This window comes from Pteropus medius, unplaced genomic scaffold (assembly GCF_902729225.1).
Source record: "Pteropus medius unplaced genomic scaffold, Ma_sr-lr_union100, whole genome shotgun sequence".
Taxonomy (NCBI): Eukaryota; Metazoa; Chordata; class Mammalia; order Chiroptera; family Pteropodidae; genus Pteropus; species Pteropus medius.
The window spans coordinates 5,277,973-5,297,717 of record NW_024351543.1 but is presented as its reverse complement, the minus strand read 5'-3'; the positions used below and the strand labels follow the sequence as shown (position 1 = coordinate 5,297,717).

General features: G+C 40.8%; 1 protein-coding gene and 1 pseudogene across 4 annotated transcripts; one reads left to right on the top strand and one right to left on the bottom strand.

The window, feature by feature from the left end:
- Nucleotides 1-512: 512 nt before the first annotated feature.
- On the top strand, nucleotides 513-16,569 carry POPDC2 (popeye domain cAMP effector 2). 4 transcript variants are annotated; one of them, XM_039843096.1, is made up of 4 exons: nucleotides 513-1,736; nucleotides 5,762-5,870; nucleotides 10,483-10,891; nucleotides 16,156-16,569. In XM_039843096.1, the coding sequence occupies exons 1-4, from the start codon at nucleotides 1,246-1,248 to the stop codon at nucleotides 16,233-16,235; spliced, it is 1,089 nt and encodes a 362-aa protein (XP_039699030.1). In that variant the 5' UTR covers nucleotides 513-1,245; the 3' UTR covers nucleotides 16,236-16,569. The 4 variants fall into 4 exon arrangements, with proteins under 4 accessions (XP_039699030.1, XP_039699026.1, XP_039699029.1 ...); XM_039843092.1 differs by having other exon boundaries at nucleotides 10,483-11,032; nucleotides 15,986-16,569; XM_039843095.1 differs by having other exon boundaries at nucleotides 15,986-16,479.
- Nucleotides 16,570-18,259: 1,690 nt separating this feature from the next.
- Nucleotides 18,260-18,378, bottom strand: LOC120586867 (uncharacterized; annotated as a pseudogene).
- Between the last annotated feature and the right edge of the window lie 1,367 nt (nucleotides 18,379-19,745).

Below are 19,745 nucleotides of genomic sequence, written 5' to 3'. Positions count from 1 at the left end.
TCAAAAAGTTTTTTGGATGTCATCATACTTCCTGGTGGGAGTATGGGGTTGGGAGTCATGGCTCTAGTCCTGTATTTCCACTTCCTGTGCAAACTATGTGGGACATAGCAGTAAATCTTGGGTTTAAATCCTGACTCTGCCACTTACACTACCTGTGGGAACTTGTTACCTCTCTGAGCCTCAGTTTTTTCCAGATCTAGGAGGAGGATAATATTTATTTGGAAGGGTTGCTGTGATAACTAAATAAGAGGTATGTGAAGTACCTATTCTAGGTCTGGCACTCTGTAAGTGTTATTATACTTTGCAAAAAAATGAGGTGGATAGGGTAATGATCTGAGCAATGGATGACCATTGCATTGACTATTAATAGATCCAGATATATGCAGGAGAAAGTCAGCTTAGAATTCAAAAAGCTGCTTTGCATTGCTATTTTTTTAATAGATGCCAAATAAATGCCTAGTGATATTTACAATATGACTTAATAAAGGCCTTCAAGGGATTTTCCAGTTCTCACTGTTAGGATTTTTTATGGTAATAGTCCCATACTTTCCTACCTGAGGACAGCCCCCGGCCAGTGTCTGCGCTCACTTTTCCTTTCGCCCCCTGCGCCCCCACCTCTCTGCCCTGAGGACTTATCTTGTCCTCTGAGGAGTTATGTTAAGTGCTCTGCCAGCCTGCCTGTGTGCCTGGCCTGTTTTTCCTCACTGCCAGCACCTCTTGGATTCCAATTCCAAACATGGTATCCATCTGGGGTCACTCTTTCTTCCGGTGCCAAGAAAGATGCATTCCAAATAGAACACGAGTGTGCCTCCCATGCTGGGCTCTCCTCACTCTGTCTGGGGACAACAGAGAGCAGAATGTGGCCCCTTTGTTGTCCCTCACTGCTGAAGTTCTCAGGCCCACAGTCCTATCTTCTCCTCGGAACACTTTAGGTTTTCTGCTAAGAGCCAAAAGTGAAGACTGTCCTAAGAAACCTGGGGCCAAGGAAGCTCGCCAGAGCTCTGTGGAGAGGGCCAGAGCCTTGCTGAGAGGGAGAGGGAAAAAAGTTTTTAAATTCTCCATGAAGTGTACCATGTTCTGCCATTCATTCCCAAAGCTACCAGAAGCATTCCTCCCAGGAAAGGTAGAGTTGGTGGTGAAAAGCCGAAGGTGAGAAGACATCTGGAAGGACAGACTAATTCATTTTCTGAATCTCCTATGTGGGGACAGTCTTAGAGCCTGGCAAGGCTTTGAGACAGCCTGAAGATGAGTGCCAACAGCAGCACGGTGGGCCAGCTCCTCTGGCAGGGACCGGTGTGCACTGGCTGGAAGCAGGACCTGGAAGGGGCTGTCTACCATCTGGCTAACTGCTTCTTGCTCCTGGGCTTTATGGGGGGTAGTGGGATGTATGGATGCTTCTACCTCTTTGGCTTTCTGGGCACGGGCTACCTGTGCTGTGTGCTGTGGGGCTGGTTCAATGCCTGTGGCCTGGACATTGTCCTCTGGAGCTTCCTGCTGGCAACAGCCTGCCTCCTCCAGCTGGCACATCTGGTATACCGCCTGCGTGAGGACACCCTCCCAGAGGAGTTCGATCTCCTCTACAAGACGCTGTGCCTACCCCTGCAGGTGCCCTTGCAGGCGTACAAGGAGATTGTTCACTGCTGTGAGGAGCAGGTCTTGACTCTAGCCACTGATCAGACCTACGCTGTGGAAGGCGAGACGCCCATCAACCGCCTGTCCCTGCTGCTCTCTGGCCGGTAAGCTACTTTGTCGCTGCTCAGCATTTCTTCCCCCTGCCCACGCTTCTCATTTCCCAGTGAGTATTTTTCCATTTCATGTCCCCTTCCATTGAGGGGAGGATGTGGCAAGTCAACCAAACCAAAATAGATTTTTCTAAGCATAGGTCTGCTTCCTCTTTCTTAGTGTATTCCCAGAGGAAACTAGATCATGAGGCATCTTGGTTGACAGGAAGGATTGTGTATGCACTTGCTGCTGGAGGTATGGGGTGAATGCTTCTTGAGCCCAGGTCTGAAATGACCACACACACACACACACACACACGCACACGCACACGCGCAGCAGCAGCAGCAGCATGTCATGATTAAGCTGCAGCAATAGCTCTGTAAGCTTTGGAAAACAATATTTCAATAAGATTAATTTGTTTAACATTTGCTAAGTGCCAACTATGTGCAGGGACCAGTGATAAAACTGAAAGAATACCCTTTGTCCACTTTTCCATTCCCAGTGGTTCTATTGAGTTTCTTAAGGCCAAAAGTCAGATACTATAAATCTGAGGGCCAGACAGTGAGAGAAGAGTATTGATGCCCACACATGTCTTATTGAGGATTTAGCGAAGCCACCTGGCTGACTCCTTTTAAGAAGTCTGACAGTAAGACATGAACAGAAATGGTCTTAGGATCAGTGTAAGCCCAATCAGTCTGCATGGAGTGCTGGCCAGTATCTTCTGAACAAATATCATGGGCTCTGTGCTGCCCTTTTGGTAGAGAATTGTGGATGCTTTGAAATATCACGTTAGTGAGACCTGATGTAGGGCTGAGCAACAAACAGAAACATCTTAACCTGATGTACTTAGGCTGGCTTTACGGAAAGCAAACAAAGTATTTCAAAAGCTTTGTCTTCAATTTCCTCCATTGCTTTCTTGAGACCAAGAGAATGTAGTACAAAAGATAAGACAGTGATCAAAAGGCTCTGATTCCAAAGGGGAAAAAAGCCCAAACCAGATAAAACTGCAAAATACACAGAGGAAAAAAAATGTTAGACAACGATGATGGTACTACAACTACTATTAGTAGTAAAAGGCATTTATGTATTAAGGTATAGAATTGACCGTGTTACGTATACATATTTTTATTTTGTTGGGCTCAGAGGTCCTAGGTTAAAAGAGATATAACGTTTGTAGGGAGAAATTTTATTTTATTATGAGTGATTTGAAGTGTAAAATCATGCAATTATTTGTAAACAAATACACATGTAAATATAAATATATTATGACTATTCCAACATGTTTGCTACTTATATTTCTATGCTTAAAATAAAGACAATTTAGGAAATGTGCTCATTCATGAGATCCATAATATTATTTGCTTGCTCCTTCTAGCTCTTCTGTTCAAAGGAGGGAATTGAGAATGGTAGGAGAAACACCCATTCCACTTGTATGGTGCTCATTTATGGAAATATGTTATGATTATTGTATGGTTCAGGTATCTTTTATATGACAGATTTACCATGAACTTGCATAAGACCACTTTCTTATGAAGGGGAGAGGGGGACTTGTTCCCTCAGTGTGATTTTTTCTAATACACTCAGCTTCAAAAACCCAAGTCAGAAATTAAACCATTCTGATATTTTTTCTTGCTTTTCAAGGTTTGGAGTAAGAGTTTTGTTTTGTTATCTTCCAATGTCATCCTGTCTCAACTTTGCTAAGTTGGAGCTGGGGGAAGAGGCTTCTAGTCTACAACCAGGCTCCAGTTTTAAAGGAGAATCGTTGTACCTTTGGCTGGTTATAGTGAGATACCAAATGCCACAAAACAGCAGACAAAAACTCTGTGCCAGAAAGTGGGCAGCGGGGAGATTCTTGTGCAGCTCTCCTTAACTCACCTGTAGACTCTCACCTGGAGCCCTTTGCTGAAACTTCAGATGTCCTTTTTGTTTTATTCTAATAAAAGCAATCAGTCCCTTTCAAGACTCAGAAAGTGACTTCCTCAAAGTTTATTACCCTGTTAAGTTGTGCTGACTGTTGGAGAGTTTCTCTCATAGATTATTCAAAGCATGAATTCCCACATGTACAGCCTCCTGAGCAGGCAATCAACTGTCTAAACTATTCAATAGGAGGAAATTATTTGTCCATCCAGGAGATCAAGAAGGAAGATGAGACTCAAATGATAAAAGACATAGTATAACAATTTAAATGATTTCAAGGAGCCATGCAGGCTCATTAGATGAGCCTCTAAAATGGCACTCCTCAGTGGCTTGCTAGAGTGGCTAAATTCCTTGCTTCTGGAGATGCTGGGAAGATCCAATGTATGCGGCAGCAGGCTCATTCCTTCCTGTTGTCTTCCTTTATTTGAGAAGCTTTTCCTGAGACTTTGATTCCCTTTTATGGTGACACGAATGAGTTAATTTGTTCCACCGTTGGTTCTTTCTTTCCTCCCTCCCTTTCATTCATCCTTCTCACCTTCCAAAAATATTTATTAGGAGTGATAGAGACTAAGGATCCAGTGTTAAAATATATAAAATATTGTCCTCGTACTCATGGAGATTTCAGTCTATCAAGAAAGTCAACAATTAATGTTTGACATAGTGGTGAATAACAGACATAATATTTACAAGGAGAAATGCAAAGTGCTATGAGAACATGTAACTGGTGGATCTGATTTTTCTGGGGAGGTCTGACAAGACTTCCTGGAAGAAGGAATGTTTAAGCAGAGACCTGAGGAGAAGGTGGGGCTTGGAAAGAAGTCCATCTAGAGGGAACAGAATATATTAAGGTATATTCATTTTCACAACAGCACACATTGACTTGCAGCCAGTTATTTATGTGCCTGTGACTTCCATTAAATTGTGAAATTTTTAAAGGCAAGGATCAGATCATACCCATCTCTGCATTTCCAGGCCTCCAGGAAAACCGGAGGTACTCTGTGAGGTAGGAGACCAGGGCACTTCATTTCCTCTCATATTCTTTTATTACTCAGAGAAGTTCTGCCTGGCTATCTATATCTATCTATATCTATATCTATATCTAATCTATATCTATATCTATATCTATATCTATATCATCTATATCTATATCTTTATCATCTATATCTATATATTATCTGCTTGTAGAAGCAAGTGTGTTTCTGCCGTCAGAGACTATGGGCTAACACCACATCCTTGGCTTGGTTTGAGATCTACATTCCCGTCTGTCTTCCATCTTTATTGTCAGATAATAGGCAATAGCTTATTAATCGATGATGGTTTTCAGGAATTTGTATGCACACATGTATAACTAGGCATTCATTAGAAGCCAGACTTGGAGTACTAATATCCTATTGGCCAGAACTTAATTACGTGGCTATACCTAGCTGTTGAGGAGGTAGGGAAACGTAGTCTAGCTGGGCAGCCATGAGCTCAGCTAAAACTCTAGTAATATGGGGGAAGAGAAAAAGCAGATATTGGAAAACAGACTGCCACACTGGATTTCCTAGCTGCCCATTCATGCCCATCCTGATGTGCATCTTGATATTCTGTTCCTCTTTCAAAACAGCTCACATGTCATCTTTGAGAACACTGCCACTTAAAGAGAACTAGTTGCTCTCCCTCCTCCATTCTCCTGTTCCACAATAGCACACATTGACTTGCAGCCAATGACTTGTTCCTGTGACTTCCGCTAAATTGTGAAGGCCTTAAAGGCAAGGATCAGATCACACCAACCTCTGCATTTCCAGGCCTCCAAGAACACAGGAGGTGCTCCAGGCCTATATGTTTAAACAACAGAGCTCCAGAAAAGATGGGACAATAGCTCCTTCCAAATGGACCAGATGTACCTTAGAGATCTTTTTATCTGCTCCCTTCGTCTAACAGAGACACTACCTTTCCTGGTATAACTCACTTTAGAGGAGAAGTTGAAATTAAAACTCTGAGTTTTCTGGGGGAAAGAGGAAAAAGCCCATAGTGGATCCTAACCATTTTCCATTTTTTAATATGTATGTCATTGAACTTTGAAGAGGATTTGGGTAGCCATTCCTCTTTTCCCATGTGGTCTCTTCTCTCCCTTTGCCAGGGTTCGTGTGAGCCAGGATGGGCAATTTCTGCACTACATCTTTCCTTACCAGTTCATGGACTCTCCTGAGTGGGAATCGCTGCAGCCCTCTGAGGAGGGGGTGTTCCAGGTAACAGGGAGCCTCATGGCAGTACCACCCCATCCATCCCTCTGTAACCCAGCAATATCCCCTCTCTCCATCTTTCTTCTCTGATATTCTGTTCTTGAAACCACTGCCAAAATGATGCTAGGGGTGGGAGCACTCTCTTTCTGAGGAAAGAGTATCTGGGCTCTTGGCAGAGGTGAGGTGGGGTACTGACTGTGACAGGTGGGCCATGACACTCTTATGCCTAAAACTCTTCCAGAAGACTCCAGTGACCACAAGATAAAAACCTGCACTCCTTAGAGAGCAACTTAAGACCTTTAGTGATATCCAGTCATATTGCCAGCCCCTCCACCCTTACACTTTTTGCTCATACCAGGAATACTGAACTAGTAGTACCTCTCTAAACACTGTACATTGCCACGCCACTACTGTTCCTTCTATCTGAAATGCATTTTCCCCATCTAGTGAGGCTATGGCATCTCACTTCCTCTGAAGCCTGCCCAGATTGACCTCACCAGCTCCCATTCCCACAGCTTATTGTTCCTGCTTGGGTGCCTTTTCTGTTCCTTTTACTTGTGCTGACTGGTACACATTTTGCCCTCTGTTCCAATGAGCTGGTTTCCTTTCTGTCTTCTACACAGTTAACTCTCTGTGGTAGAAATCTGGGCTTCTCCTTCTACCTCCAAGCTCCAAAGGACAGTATCTTGAACATAGTAGGTTCTGGCCAAACTTTTTGGCTCAACAGTGGATAGTTGTTGTCTCAGAGGACTTCATGGGGCATTCACCTGCACACTCTAACGTGGGAGCCTGGCTGCTTGGCCCCTTCTCTCTTCCCTGCTAATCCTTCAGACTTTGGTTACCTTCTGAATGGCTGACATGTGGCTAGATGAGGAAACTGAGGCTCAAAAACATCGACATCAAGTAATTTGCCCACAGTCTTCATCTAAATAGTGTCAAAGCCAAGTTGCCTGGATCTACTATTTCTGTTCTTTTTTTTTTTAAATGGGAGGGTTACCGGGAGAGTGAAGTTACACATACACACATGCACACACACACACACATGCACACCACTACAGGGACTCCCTTGTCCAGATAGTTTGCCAGTACTGGGTTCCATGTGTCTCTTACCACTTCTATCAAGGAGTCTCTCAGGCTAGCATATGAGCCAACCCCAGAATAGACACATGCTAGGCAGTGCCACCTGGCTAAGCCTGTTTCCGTCCACGCTGACTTTTGGCTCAATGAGGACAGACTCTGAGAGGCACTGCCAGGACCACCAGCCACAGACCCCTCTTATCAGGTTCCTATCCCACCACACACACACACACACACACACACACACACACACACACACACACACACACACCACCATCTCCAACCAATCCAGCAGTCTCTTTTGAGAACCCCCAGAGCCATAAGAAGCTCCAGGAAGCCTGAGTGAGATCCTGAGCCAGCAGGACCAGGCTCTGTTTCTGACAGTGATACCAAGGAACAGGTGGTGGATACGCTGGGTGTCCTCCCCTAAGTTATGCTTAAAATGAAGGGCTACACCCCAGATGACCTCTCAGCCTGGAATATAGGTACCATCATATCCCTCCCATTTATATTTTTAGTGTGCACCTCATTTGGGAGCAATGAGATCCACACAATTTGCTATTGGCTGTGTAAAGTCTCATTTCCTCTTTGCAAATGTCAAGGGTTGTTCTGAGTTATAGTTTGTCTTGTCCTTGCTTTTTGCAATTACATCTTTGCTGACTAAGAGGGCAATCCAAAGTGACTGCCTGAATCATAATTCTTATTGTGTTTACCAAAAATGAATCTACATTCCATCAAACTTCCCAATTTTACTGGACCCAAGTCCTCTTTACGTATGTTATCACATTTAATCCATTCAACCAAACTCAGAAGTGAGAATTAAAGAAAAAGCTGTCAAACATACAGACATGTGCATATGTATATGGGGACCAGTCAATAAACAGGTTTCCTGAAGGTCTTTGGGAAAGGATTTTATATAGGACATGAGAAAGTGACATTAGTTTGTTTAACAACATTCAGGATGGTTAGTCTTCACCTGATTCATTCATTCACTTTAGTAATATTTTTTAAGCACCTACACCAGGTACTGTTAAAAGTGCTTGGAATATACCAGTGAACAGATAAAGGTCTTTGCCTTCATGCAATTTACATTTTAGTAGGGAAGACAAAAAACAAGCTATAGACATAATGAATAAGTAAATTATGTAATATGTTAAAAAAATCATAACTGCTATTTAAAAAAAATAGAGTAGTGTAAGGGAGATACGGTTGTAATTTTAAATAAGGTCATGTTGAGCAAGTGACATTTGAGCAAAGACCTGAGGGAGGTGGCAGTGTGAGCTCTGTGAATATTTGGAGAAAAAACATATCAGAGAGAGGGAAGGCCCAGTGGTGGGAGGAGCAAGCATGTTACAGGTACAGAAAGAAGGCCAGTGGATCTGGGACAGAGAGAGGGAGGGGAGAGAATAATAGAAGAGCAAGTCAGAGGGATGACAAAGAAACACGTCACATAGAGTCTGAGCATATATTTTCTAAATAGAGCTAAAAGGATTTCCTAATGCATTGGGTATAGTGTGTGAGAGAAGGAAGATCGAGGAAAATTCTAAGGCTTTTGGCCTGAGCAACTAGAAGGATGAAGCTGCTCTCAACTAAAATAAGGAAGGCCGTAGGTAGTGTTGGCTTTGAGGGAAGAGAGGAAGTTCAGTTTGGAATATATTAGATTTGCATCGTCTATGGACATTTAAATTGAGATGCTATGCAAGGAGTTGAATATTTGAATCTGGAATTAAGGAATGAGGCCTATGTTTGAGACGTAAATTTGAGAGTTGTTGGCATACAGATGATATTTAAAACCATTGGGTTGGATGAAATCACCAAGTAAGTGAGGGGTGAGGCAGAAGGGGTGTTTGAGAACCAAGCCCTAGTTTATCGCAATGATTAGAAGTTGGAGAGAAACAGAGGAAGCAACAAAGGAACCTGAAAAGGATCAATTGGGAGATTGTACCAGGAGAGTATGGCATCCTGGGAACCAAGTAAAGAAACTGTATTAACGAGAAAAGAGAGGTCAACAGGGTTAAATACCATGAAACTTGACCACTGCAATTAAGAGGCCATTGGTGACCTTACCAGGAACAATGTTTGTGGACTGCTATGGACAATCCTTTATTGGTTTTACAGAGGGTGAGAGGAGAGGATTGGAGACAACAAGTAGAGACAATGTTTTTCATGGAGTTTTGCTGAAATGGAGAGCAAATTAATAGAGTGAGAACTAGCTACAGAACTGAGGTGAAGAAAAAGGATTTTCATTTTTTAATTTTGATTTATTTTAAGATGGAAGAAGTAACAGCATGTCTGTAAGAATGCCCATGGTTTTGTGTTCAGCTCTAGGGATGTTGCTTATGTCCAGATTAGCTCTTATGCACACCCACTGCATGCTCAGTACTCTGACTTCTTATATGGGAATTGTTAGTAAGCACATCTGAAATACAGGCTATGGCAGAGAGTGACAGCCACTTGCTAAACTGTTAATAATGGACAGACTATGAGTACTTCTACTTTCAGAATTCTTTCTCGTGAGGTGACATGCTCAAAGAGATAAGTAATTTGTTGTCAAACAGCTGGTAAAGGGGGAAAACTGGGACTTTAAACCAGCTTCTGGCTTTGATGAAGTGATTTAAGGTCCTGTCTTCAGTGCTGATGATTAGGTGAAGAGAAGCGAAGAGAAAAAAAATGAGTGAAGAAAATGGAATAAGGGTACTGCAGAAGGGGATGAAGAGGAGAGGATAGTGGGAGGTCTGGTAGGCAACACAGGAACTAAAAGAGTTGTATAAAATCTCTTAGAATGTTTGTAAAGTCAAGTCTACCTGTAATTATAGATAATCCACATAAAGAACACAATGTCTAGCAATTGAGTCACCTCTTAATAAATATTAGCTGCTGTCATCATCATCATCATCATCATCATCATCATCATCATCAGAAATTCCTAGATGACTAAATCAATGGAGAGTGGAGTGCCCTTCCACTTTGTGTTCTGAAGAGTTCCTTTTCTTGTATGCCTTTTTTTCTGACTTTGGTCATCAGATCTGTCTGGTTACTTGTAGTAGCCAAGTCTAGAGCAACTTAATGGACCTGAATCCTAAGCTTTCCAACTCTTTTTGCACCCCTATCCTTCTGTATTCTTAAAACGAGCTGTTGTCACCATTCTGACCTTTCTTCAGACCACTAGGAAGCCCTTTCTTTCTCTTGAAATCACAGTAAACTCAGACCCGTCTACATCTATTAATGGTATCAGCCACGAGACCATAGACTATGAGAGCTGAGAAGAACAGATGTGGAAACTGAGGCTCCAGGAGGTGAGGACCCAGTGAGTGAAAGGCTGATCCCAGGGCTCCTAACAAGGACACTCATCCCCAATCAGTGCACACAGTAAAAGCCTTTCACTGTACTTCCTTTACGCAAGGCCATTGGGCAAGGGATGCTCCCACGGCTTCTACAATAAAAGTGCAGTATTTTCCCAAGTAGCTGTATGTTTCTCCCTGCTAAACATGGACACGTTTTCCAATTTAAACCTTCATTCTCTGCTCCTAACCCCTCTCAGGTCACTCTGACTGCCGAGACGGCATGCAGCTACATTTCCTGGCCCCGGAAAAGTCTCTACATTCTTCTGGACAAAGAGCGATACATCTCCCGCCTCTTCACAGCCCTCCTGGGCTATGACATCTCAGAGAAGCTCTACACTCTCAATGACAAGCTCTTTGCTAAGTTTGGGCTGCGCTTCGACATTCGTCTCCCCAGCCTCTACCACGTCCTGGGTCCTGCTGCCTCCGATGCCGGGCTGGAGTCTGAGAAGGAGGATGAGGAAGTCCATGAGCCAGCTGTGTCCCCTCCTCGGGCCATATCCACATCTGTCCAGCAAACGCTTCCTTGCTCTCCCCCTCCAGCTGCCACCGACCCTCCTGTACCTTCTTCCTGGGCCAGGATGTCCCAGCCCGACAGCGGCATCCTGGGTGAGGACTCCACCAGTCTGGTGTTGGAGGATTTTGAGGAGATGTCAGGATCAGAATCGTTCATGGATTATAGGAGTGATGGGGAGTACATGAGGTGAGGGGAGAGCTAACATGGGCACAGCCACCGGCTCAGGATCCTGTGTAAGTACTCAGAAGGCAACTACCACACCTTCCTGCCAAAAGGTAGCCTTAACTCAGCTTGCAAGGACAGAAAAAGTGTTTCATGGGGACTGTCCTCTCAGAAGACTTCCAGAAAGTGTCGTTAGCCCAACTTTGCTGAATCTCACAACAGGTGTATGCAGGGCATGAGGGGATTTTTAAACTCATTTCTTGTTAATATAATTGCATTTTGGAAAGTGGGCTGGTTAACATTTTGAGCCAGCAGATAGGTTGCTAATTTTTTTTTTTTTGCAAGACTATACTAATAGCTAAGGCTACAGTTTAAGTTAAAAGGGATTTTATTTGTGGCATGCATATTAAAGGGGAAAAAAAGCTGGCACGATTCTACTTCCTATTGGTTCTCTCTGGCATAGAGTCAGCTCTGGAAAACAGTCGTTATTAAGCCTGGATTGAGGCAGTTATCTGTTAAAGTCACATATTTCAAAGAAGTTTTGATACAGGCTAATAACTCTGGGTGGAAAATGTCCCCACCTTGCTCTCCTCTCGCCCAGTGGGAAGTGTGCTGATGGTGAGGGCAAAGGACTGAATGTTGCTCTGACTGAATGTTACTGTGACCAAATGGACATACAGTGGCCTGATTTTCCCCACAAAGCACATTTATGTGAGGTGAACCGGGCACAAATCTGAGTGGACCTAACAGTACATGCAAGATATCCCCCATAGATCAGATGAGTATACAAGAAAGGCTGTACAAAGTGGTTCTGGGAAATAGTTTTCATGTTCCTCTTCACTGCTCTCATGATACTGTCACATTTTTCTCTGGGACTCCACACATCCATGGTGGAGGTCTGGCTTATCCTGAGAAAAATCCCACGGTGTTCAATTTGAAAGGCGTTTCCAAGCAGGAGGTACAGGCCCTAAGAGACCCATTGTTCTTTGGGAAGCAAAGACAAATTTTCCAAGGAACTAGCCCAGTTAGGAACTGTTTCTGGGGTATGTGAAGTGAATGAGTGAATGTTTGCATATTTTGAAACAGAAGTTATGTAAATGATGAAAGAGGCAAGAGAGGTGAATGATAAGAGGTTAGATATTTGGCTTCATAGATGTGGAATGTATCATTTGCTGTGGTATCGGTGTCCCTAGAACCATGATTGAGCTGATTCTGGGGCAATTCCAAGGATCTACCTAAAAGCCAAGATCACTTTGTTGACTGCCTCCATCTGCATTGTCCACTCTTATCGCCCCTTTTTCCTTGTGCTGATATTTACCTCCCTATTCATTCAGGCCCCCACCCTGCCCCAATCCAAGCATAAGGATTACGTCCTGTGGATCCCTCTCTTTCTCCAACTCACCTACCCACGTATATACACTCTTAATGCAGAGCAACTCTCTGTGTTCTCATGTTCTTCCTGGTTTCCTTCTCTTTTCCTGGTTCTATTTGTTCTTTTCTTTCTTCCCTTTTTCTGATTTCTGCTTAGTCCTAGGTTGCCTTAGCTGCTGCTCTTAAAAAGAAAAATGCCCTTTCCTTTTTATTCTCATTTAATTTCCCCTCTTCATATTTGTCCTCTACATCTTCTTCACTTTATTGTTCATGTATTTATCTATTACCTTCTTTTCCTTTTTTCTCACTTTCCTGCCTTGCTCTATCTATTCGTCCTCCTAAACAACTCTGTACCCCCAACTTAGCTTTTAATCCAGACTCTTCCAAGATCAGTCCCTCTCCCTCAGACTATAAAGAAAACCACTCAAGTGAAAGTGTGAAAATTCCCACCTTTAGGCAGCTACACATGTCATGCATGAGTTTTACCAAACGTTAGTGGGCAGGCAGCATGGTAAACGAGAAAGAGACCCAGACTGGGAGCCCAAAGTCATGGCTTCTGTATCTGGTTCCGCTATATTTTGCAAACCACACAACCTCACTGAAACTCACTTTCTTCATTTGAATGTGTTGGACTGACTGGTCCCCAAAGACCCTCTTGGGTTTATGAGAGAAGGCAAATGATGAGTTGTTCAGAAGAAAGGGGAAGTAGTCGACAGTATAGTGAAACAGGCCCTGGGCACAGGAGTGTCTCTCAACAAGCACCCTCTGCTCTATTTCACTATGGCAGATTTCTCTTGTGACTTAGGACTGTCTTCCTCCCTTCTGGGTGGTGGGCCCTCCTTGATTGACTTGAAGTCCCCTTCATTCTGTACCTGTGATGAGTATATCACTTACCATATGATGACAGCTCAGATGTTCAATATGAAAGGAGGTCACAGTTCAGTCTCTCCACCCTTAATACTCTCATATAAAAGCCCCTTTCCAAATTCAGCCATTTCTGAAGTTCAGGATGAGAAAACCGATAATATTACTCATTTTCTGAAGTACTTGTATTTACAATATAGAGGGAGTAGGTTTTTTTTTTTTTAATGTTCATTCGTTTAAACGATAGAAAGGAAAAAACTTATTGTTTACTTCCAAATCACAGTTTTCAGAACAACTTGAAAACATGATGAAATTTGCCAAATTTCAGACACTTTTCAATTTAGTCTGTGATAAAGAGATAATTTAAACAAGAGATCCCTTTCTCAAATTGTGTTTTTGCATGTTTGGTTTGACTTATTTGCCATCAAACTCCTTCTGGGGTTATTACTGCAACAATAAGCATAGTCCTTTGTAACAGGTAGCAATTCGTTATTGTTTCCTTTATGGAGGATGGCACAATTCACCACCTATTCCCTGGCTCTTCAGTTACCAAATTGTAAGCTCATTGCTGTTCATCCCGGCACAGCAATTAAATAAAAGGCAGAAAGCTGGCTGAATTCTGCATTGTTGAGAATGACACAGCTTCATCACACTGACACCAGTGCTTGTCCCTCACACCAATCCAATTTAACACCAACTAAAAATAGAGCTTCCACTGGAACTCTTTTTCAAAGAGAGTACATTTTTTGATTCTTGCGGTACCCGGAATTAAACCACAAATGGGTATTACTTCTTTTAACAGACAAAGCAGTGCTGCTGGGTAATGTATCCATGCAGGGTCTTATCGTTAGACCCCACATTAGAATTTTTCCATTTAATTCTACAGACACTCTCTACAATGTTCCTTTTGGTGTCTTACTTATGGGAGCTGTTCAGTGACTGCCTCTCTGAAGTGGTCAGTTAAGTCAGATAATGAGTTCGTTATCACAAATTAATTGAAAGCTGTCTGAAATTTGGCCAATTTTGATTATGTGTTCAATTTGTTCTGAAAACTCTATGGTTTGAAAGTAAAAACGATATATTGTTTTCTTTCTATTATTTAAATAAACAAACAAATAAGAGATTACAATATGGAAGTTAACTGTGGTCAGGGAAAAAGGCCAGAACCAGAACACAGTACCAAGGGCCAGAGAACCAACTCAACAAACATTTACTGAGTATCTACTATATATCTCGGGCACTGTGCTAGATAATCACATCATGAGTAATCATGAGTAACAGTTGAAAGCACTGAAGATTTTTAATCTGCAAGAGATGAGCAAGAGTAATCTTCAAATTTTAAAAAGAGGAGCATTAGAATTAGCCTTAATTTTGTATAGTTCTTGAGGATAGAAATGCATTAAAGGCTGAAAGCTATAAGGAGTATTATTTCAGCTCAGTATTAATAATGGAGTGCCTCATGGAGTAATGAGTTACTGGTCACTGGAGAAGTTTAAACAAGGACCAGAAGAAATCATCTCAGAGATCTTTAAAGGTGATTCAGACTCTGAGAGAAGGATGCCTTAGGCTATTGCAATTAAGGTGCCTTGTAACTCTGTGATGCTATGATTCAATGATTCTGAGATCCGACTCTAGTCCTGCCACTCAACCACCATCAAGAGCAATTCCTTATCTACAGAACAGGACTAATAGTCTAATAGATAATTAATAACTACTAATAGGTAGACAGGTAGCCTCTATCTACTTTATCAGGTTGCTATATGGGGAGTAATTAAGATAAAATATATAAAGGCAGTTTGTAACTTGTAAAGCACTAGTTTAATGTATGAGGTATTTACTTTACATGTGTATAAAATTATTTAGCAATCCGTCTCTTTCTCTGTCTGTCTGTCTGTCTCTGAGATACATGATTTCCCCTTTTATTTCCTCCAGTCTGGCTTTACAGAAAAGGTGGCAATTGGCACAATCCCCTAAGAACAAAAGGAACGGCAAAAAGGTGTAGGCCCAAAGGAAACACACAATGGCTCCTCAGCCCCTGAATGGCCAGACCTTCATCCGTTTTCCTTTATTTGCTCAGGTGAAGACAAATCACCACCACACTCTGTTTAGGCTCTTTCCCTCTGAAGTGGCTGTAAGGTGCTTTGGAAGCTGTCAGTGTTGTTAAACAGCACTTTTTTCATAGAACCTGTAAAGCCTCTTGGCTCAGAATACTTGCCCTTAAAGGTGGCATGGCAGGAGCTGCCCGGAGGCCTCGGGTTCTGGGTCTTTAGATGGTGGTAGCACCTCTCTGCCTGCCAAGGCTCCACATTCAGTCAGGTAACTTAGAGGCAGCAGTTTCTTCCCTGCCCTCTGGATCACAGCAGCCTACCACTGGTACTCACTCCTACTTTATTCTTCTAATATTTTACAGGCCTCATTTATCTACTCTTTTCTTTGTAAAAATAAAAGACAAGGGTCTTATAAAATTCACCATTTTTTCTATACAGATTTTTTAAAAACTTATTCAGTAATGTTAGATAAGAAGTAGAGCTCTATACATTCTTGATAGGAAGCAACAGAAGTTGATCTCTTGATCTCTTCACTTGTGAGAGGATCAAACTATATAACTTCAAAGCTAACTCGTCCTATCAAGGATACAACTGCTCTTATGGTGTTAGGCATTGGATACAGTTAAAACATTGGGAATTGGTAGAGGTTAAAAAAAGAAAGAAAGAAAACGAAAAAAGAACTTAATGAAGTTAAGCAAGCTATCTGGAGCCATAGTGCTGAAATCCCTTTTCTTTCCACAGCTTCTAGAACTCCTCTCCAGAGCTACTCTCAAGTAACATCCATGGGACGGGCCCCCTTGGCTCCAATCCACACTCCTGAACTTTAAGGATCAATGAGCCATCCTTTTCTCTGGCCACATTCATCTTCACAGGAAGGTCACTTATATGCACACCCCTCTTCTCACCCACAGGAAGGTTCACAGGCAAGGTTGGAGCAGACACAGAAGACACCAGCATTGCCGCTATACCAAGGGACCCGAGTGACTTTTAGAATTCACCTTCACCAGCTCTCCTTCCCGAAGAAGGCATCTAAAAGTGCAAAAGCACAGATTCCATCCTTTACTAACTGCAGAATCTTGGGCGAGTTACATAGCCTCTCTGTGCCTCTCCGGCAAAGTGGGGATTATCAAACTCACCTCACAGGATTGTTGTGAGGATCAAATGAGTTGACTTAGGTAAAGCACCTAGGACATGGCATGGTACCTAGTAAGCACTCAATAAATCACTCAGTTCCTTTCCCTGTGTTGTTACTTTGAACTTTCTGAAAGGATCAGTGAAGTCAGCTATCCAAGAAGTTTTCCACTGCTTTTTTTTTTTTATAGTTTTTTTAAAATTTTTCAATTAAAATTCAATTTGTGGAAGTAAAAATTTTTTAAACCTAGTTTCTCCTTAAGCTTTAAGTTCAACTTACAAATCTCTTGTTCTATTTATGACCCTAGTATCGAACAATAATTTTTAGAAAGTTCTTTACAAACTTAGTTAAGTTTTCTTAAGCATTTCAAAATGGATTTATAAATTTAACATATTCTATTTTATTTTCCCCTAAATACTTCAACCTATACTCTGGTTAGCTATTGCCGTGCACGTTCATCCCTAAGACAATGACTTAAAATAGTCGTAATGATTTATTTTGCTCGTGAATTTGGGGCTTGACTGGGCCTCAGCTGGGCTGTTCCCACTCGATTTCTTATACCGTTGTATTCAGAGTGGCTAGGGCTAGGATCACTTCAAAGGGTTCTTCACACATGTATTTGGGGCCTAGTCCAGGAGACTCAAATAGCTAAGGGCTTGAACAGCTGGGCATCTTTGGATCTCTCTTGCTCTCTCAATAGTTTATTCACTTTTGTTGCTGTATAGGACTGTGTTGTAAGAATACACCACAATATACTGATAGGCATTTGAGTAGTTTCTGGCTTGGGGCAATCGTGAATAGCACTGCTATAAACACTCTTGAACATATTTTTTGGTACTTATATGAATACATTTCTTTGGTACACACCTAGGACTGGAATTAGTAAAACATATGTTCAACCACAGTAAATATTATCAAACAGTTTTCTTAAGTGATTTTACCAATTAATATTTCCACTAGCAGCGTATGTGAGTTTTAATTGTTTCTCATCCTCTCCAATAGTTGGCATTGTCATTTAAAAAATGCATTTCAGCCATTTGGGTGTATGTCACAGCATATCATTGTGATTTTAATTTTCATTTCCCTGATGAATAATAAGGTCGAATACCTTTTCATGTTTTTATTATCCATATACATATTCTCTATTGTATATTATCCACATAGATATCTATTTCTAGTTCTTGTCCATTTCTCTATTTGTTTGTATGTTTTTGCTTATTGACTTAAAGGAATTCTTTAACTATTCAAGTTAAAAGTCCTTTGTTGCTTATATATATTCAAATATATTCGTCCCCTTTGTGACTCTTTTTTTTTCTCTAAATGGTATCTTTTGATGAACATAAATTCTTACTTTCATTGTAGTGATTTAATCATTCTTTTTCTCTATCCTAGTGCTTTTTTGTGTCATGTTTAAATAATCTTTTCCTCCCCTAAAGATGTTCTTCTATGTTACCTTCTAGATATTTTATTGTTTTACATTTTAGAGTTAGATCTACAATCAACTTGGATATGATATCTGTGTATGGTGACACATAGATCAAATTTGTTATTTCCGGTGGCTATCCAGTAGACTACTTACTGAATTGATTATCCTTTCCCTACTAATATTCTGTGTCCCCTTTGTCATAAATCAAGTGGCCATATATCTGAAGGTCTGTTTATGGATCTTCTATTCTGTTCCATTAGTCTATTTTTCTATCCATTGATAATATAACTTAGTTGTAATTACGATAGCTTTATAATAAGTTTTGATATCTGGTGGTCTTCAAACTTCATTCTTCTTCAAGCCTTTGTTATTCTTGACCCTTCCCTTTGTATATCCATATAAATTTTAGAATCGGCTTGTTAATCACAATGTAAAATTATAAACTGCTGAGATTTTTTTTTTTTTACACCTGGTCTTTTGAGATGGTCTCCCATTCAAGTACTAATCAGGCCCGACCCTACTTAGCTTCCGAGATCAAATGGGATCGGGGGTGTTCAGGGTGGCATGGCCATCTGAGATTTTATTAGAATTACATTCACACTGTGAATCAGGTTGGTAAATAATTGATATATTTATAATATTGATTTTTTAATCCATGAACATTGTAGAGCACTTCATTTATTTTGGTCTTTTTTCTTTTCTCTCAATAGTGTTTTGTAGATTTCCATGTAGATACCCTTGCACAGTTTTAGTTAGATTTATTTGTAGGCCTTTGATGAATTTGATGCCATTATAAATGCTATAATTTTTTTTACTTTCTAATTTTTTATTGCTGGTATATAGAAATATAATTGATTTTTGTATCTTCAACTTCCATCCCATGATCTTGATAAAGTCATTTATCAAGTCTAATACTTAATAAACAGTGTATTTAGGATTTTCCATAGATTTAATTATGTCATCTGTAAATAATGATAGTTTTATTTCTTTTTTCCTGACCTATACAAACCTTTCTCCTCCTTTACCCCGCTTTTTTTTCTGCATTTGTTGTTACACTGGGTAGGACTTCCAGTACAGGGATCAATAGAAGGGATAATAAGGTTTTTATAATACCCCTATCAGATTAAAGAAGTTCTATTCCTAATTTTCTAGGAACACTTTTTTAAGATCATGATGAGTATTGAATTTTATCAAATGGTTTTCTGCATTTACTGAGATTATTTTACTCCCTTATTCTTTAAAGAATTATATTAATATACATGTGAATTTTAAAACAAACTCATATTCCTGGAACAAATCCAATTTTATTATGATTTATTTTCCTCTTTATGTATTTCTGAACTTGCTTTGCAAATATTTTATTTAGGATTTTTGCATCTATGTATCTTGTAATATCATTGTCAGGTTTCGATATCAAGGTTATATTGACTTTGTAAAAGGAGCTAAGAAGTACCCTCTCTCTCCTTTTTTCCTATTCTTTGGAAGAGATCTTAAAACCAAAACAGTTTTATAACCCTTGATTCCCATCCCACCAACCTTACCTTCTGCTCCGTCTTCTTCTTCACTCAACTGCCCATGCCCAAAGCCTAGGAGTCTTTCTATTAGCCTTGCTAGTTTTATTTTCAAAATATGTCCTAAATTCAACTCACCACCCCCACTGCCACCACAAATTTCAAGCCACCATTATTTCATACCTAATTAATTTCAACAGATTTTTAACTAGTCTCCTGGTTTCTCTTGCCTCTCCTCCCCATAATCTATTCTACACACACCAAAGTGATCACTTAAACATGTATATGATCTCATCATTTTATTCTTCAAAATTTCAAATGACTTCCTATTACACTTAGAATAAAGTCCAAACTTCTTACCATGTGATATTAGAATCAGCTTATTATGACTTAATAGCACAAGGGTTTATTTCTCTCTTACTTAAAGTCTAC

What these genes read in the sequence shown, in the direction of transcription:
- POPDC2 (XM_039843092.1), top strand. Translation starts at nt 1,246, where the DNA reads ATGAGTGCCAACAGCAGCACGGTGGGCCAGCTCCTCTGGCAGGGACCG. An exon ending in TCCCTGCTGCTCTCTGGCCG is followed by an intron (nt 1,737 to 5,761) that starts GTAAGCTACTTT and finishes TCCCTTTGCCAG; the next exon opens with GGTTCGTGTGAGCCAGGATG. An exon ending in CTGAGGAGGGGGTGTTCCAG is followed by an intron (nt 5,871 to 10,482) that starts GTAACAGGGAGC and finishes AACCCCTCTCAG; the next exon opens with GTCACTCTGACTGCCGAGAC.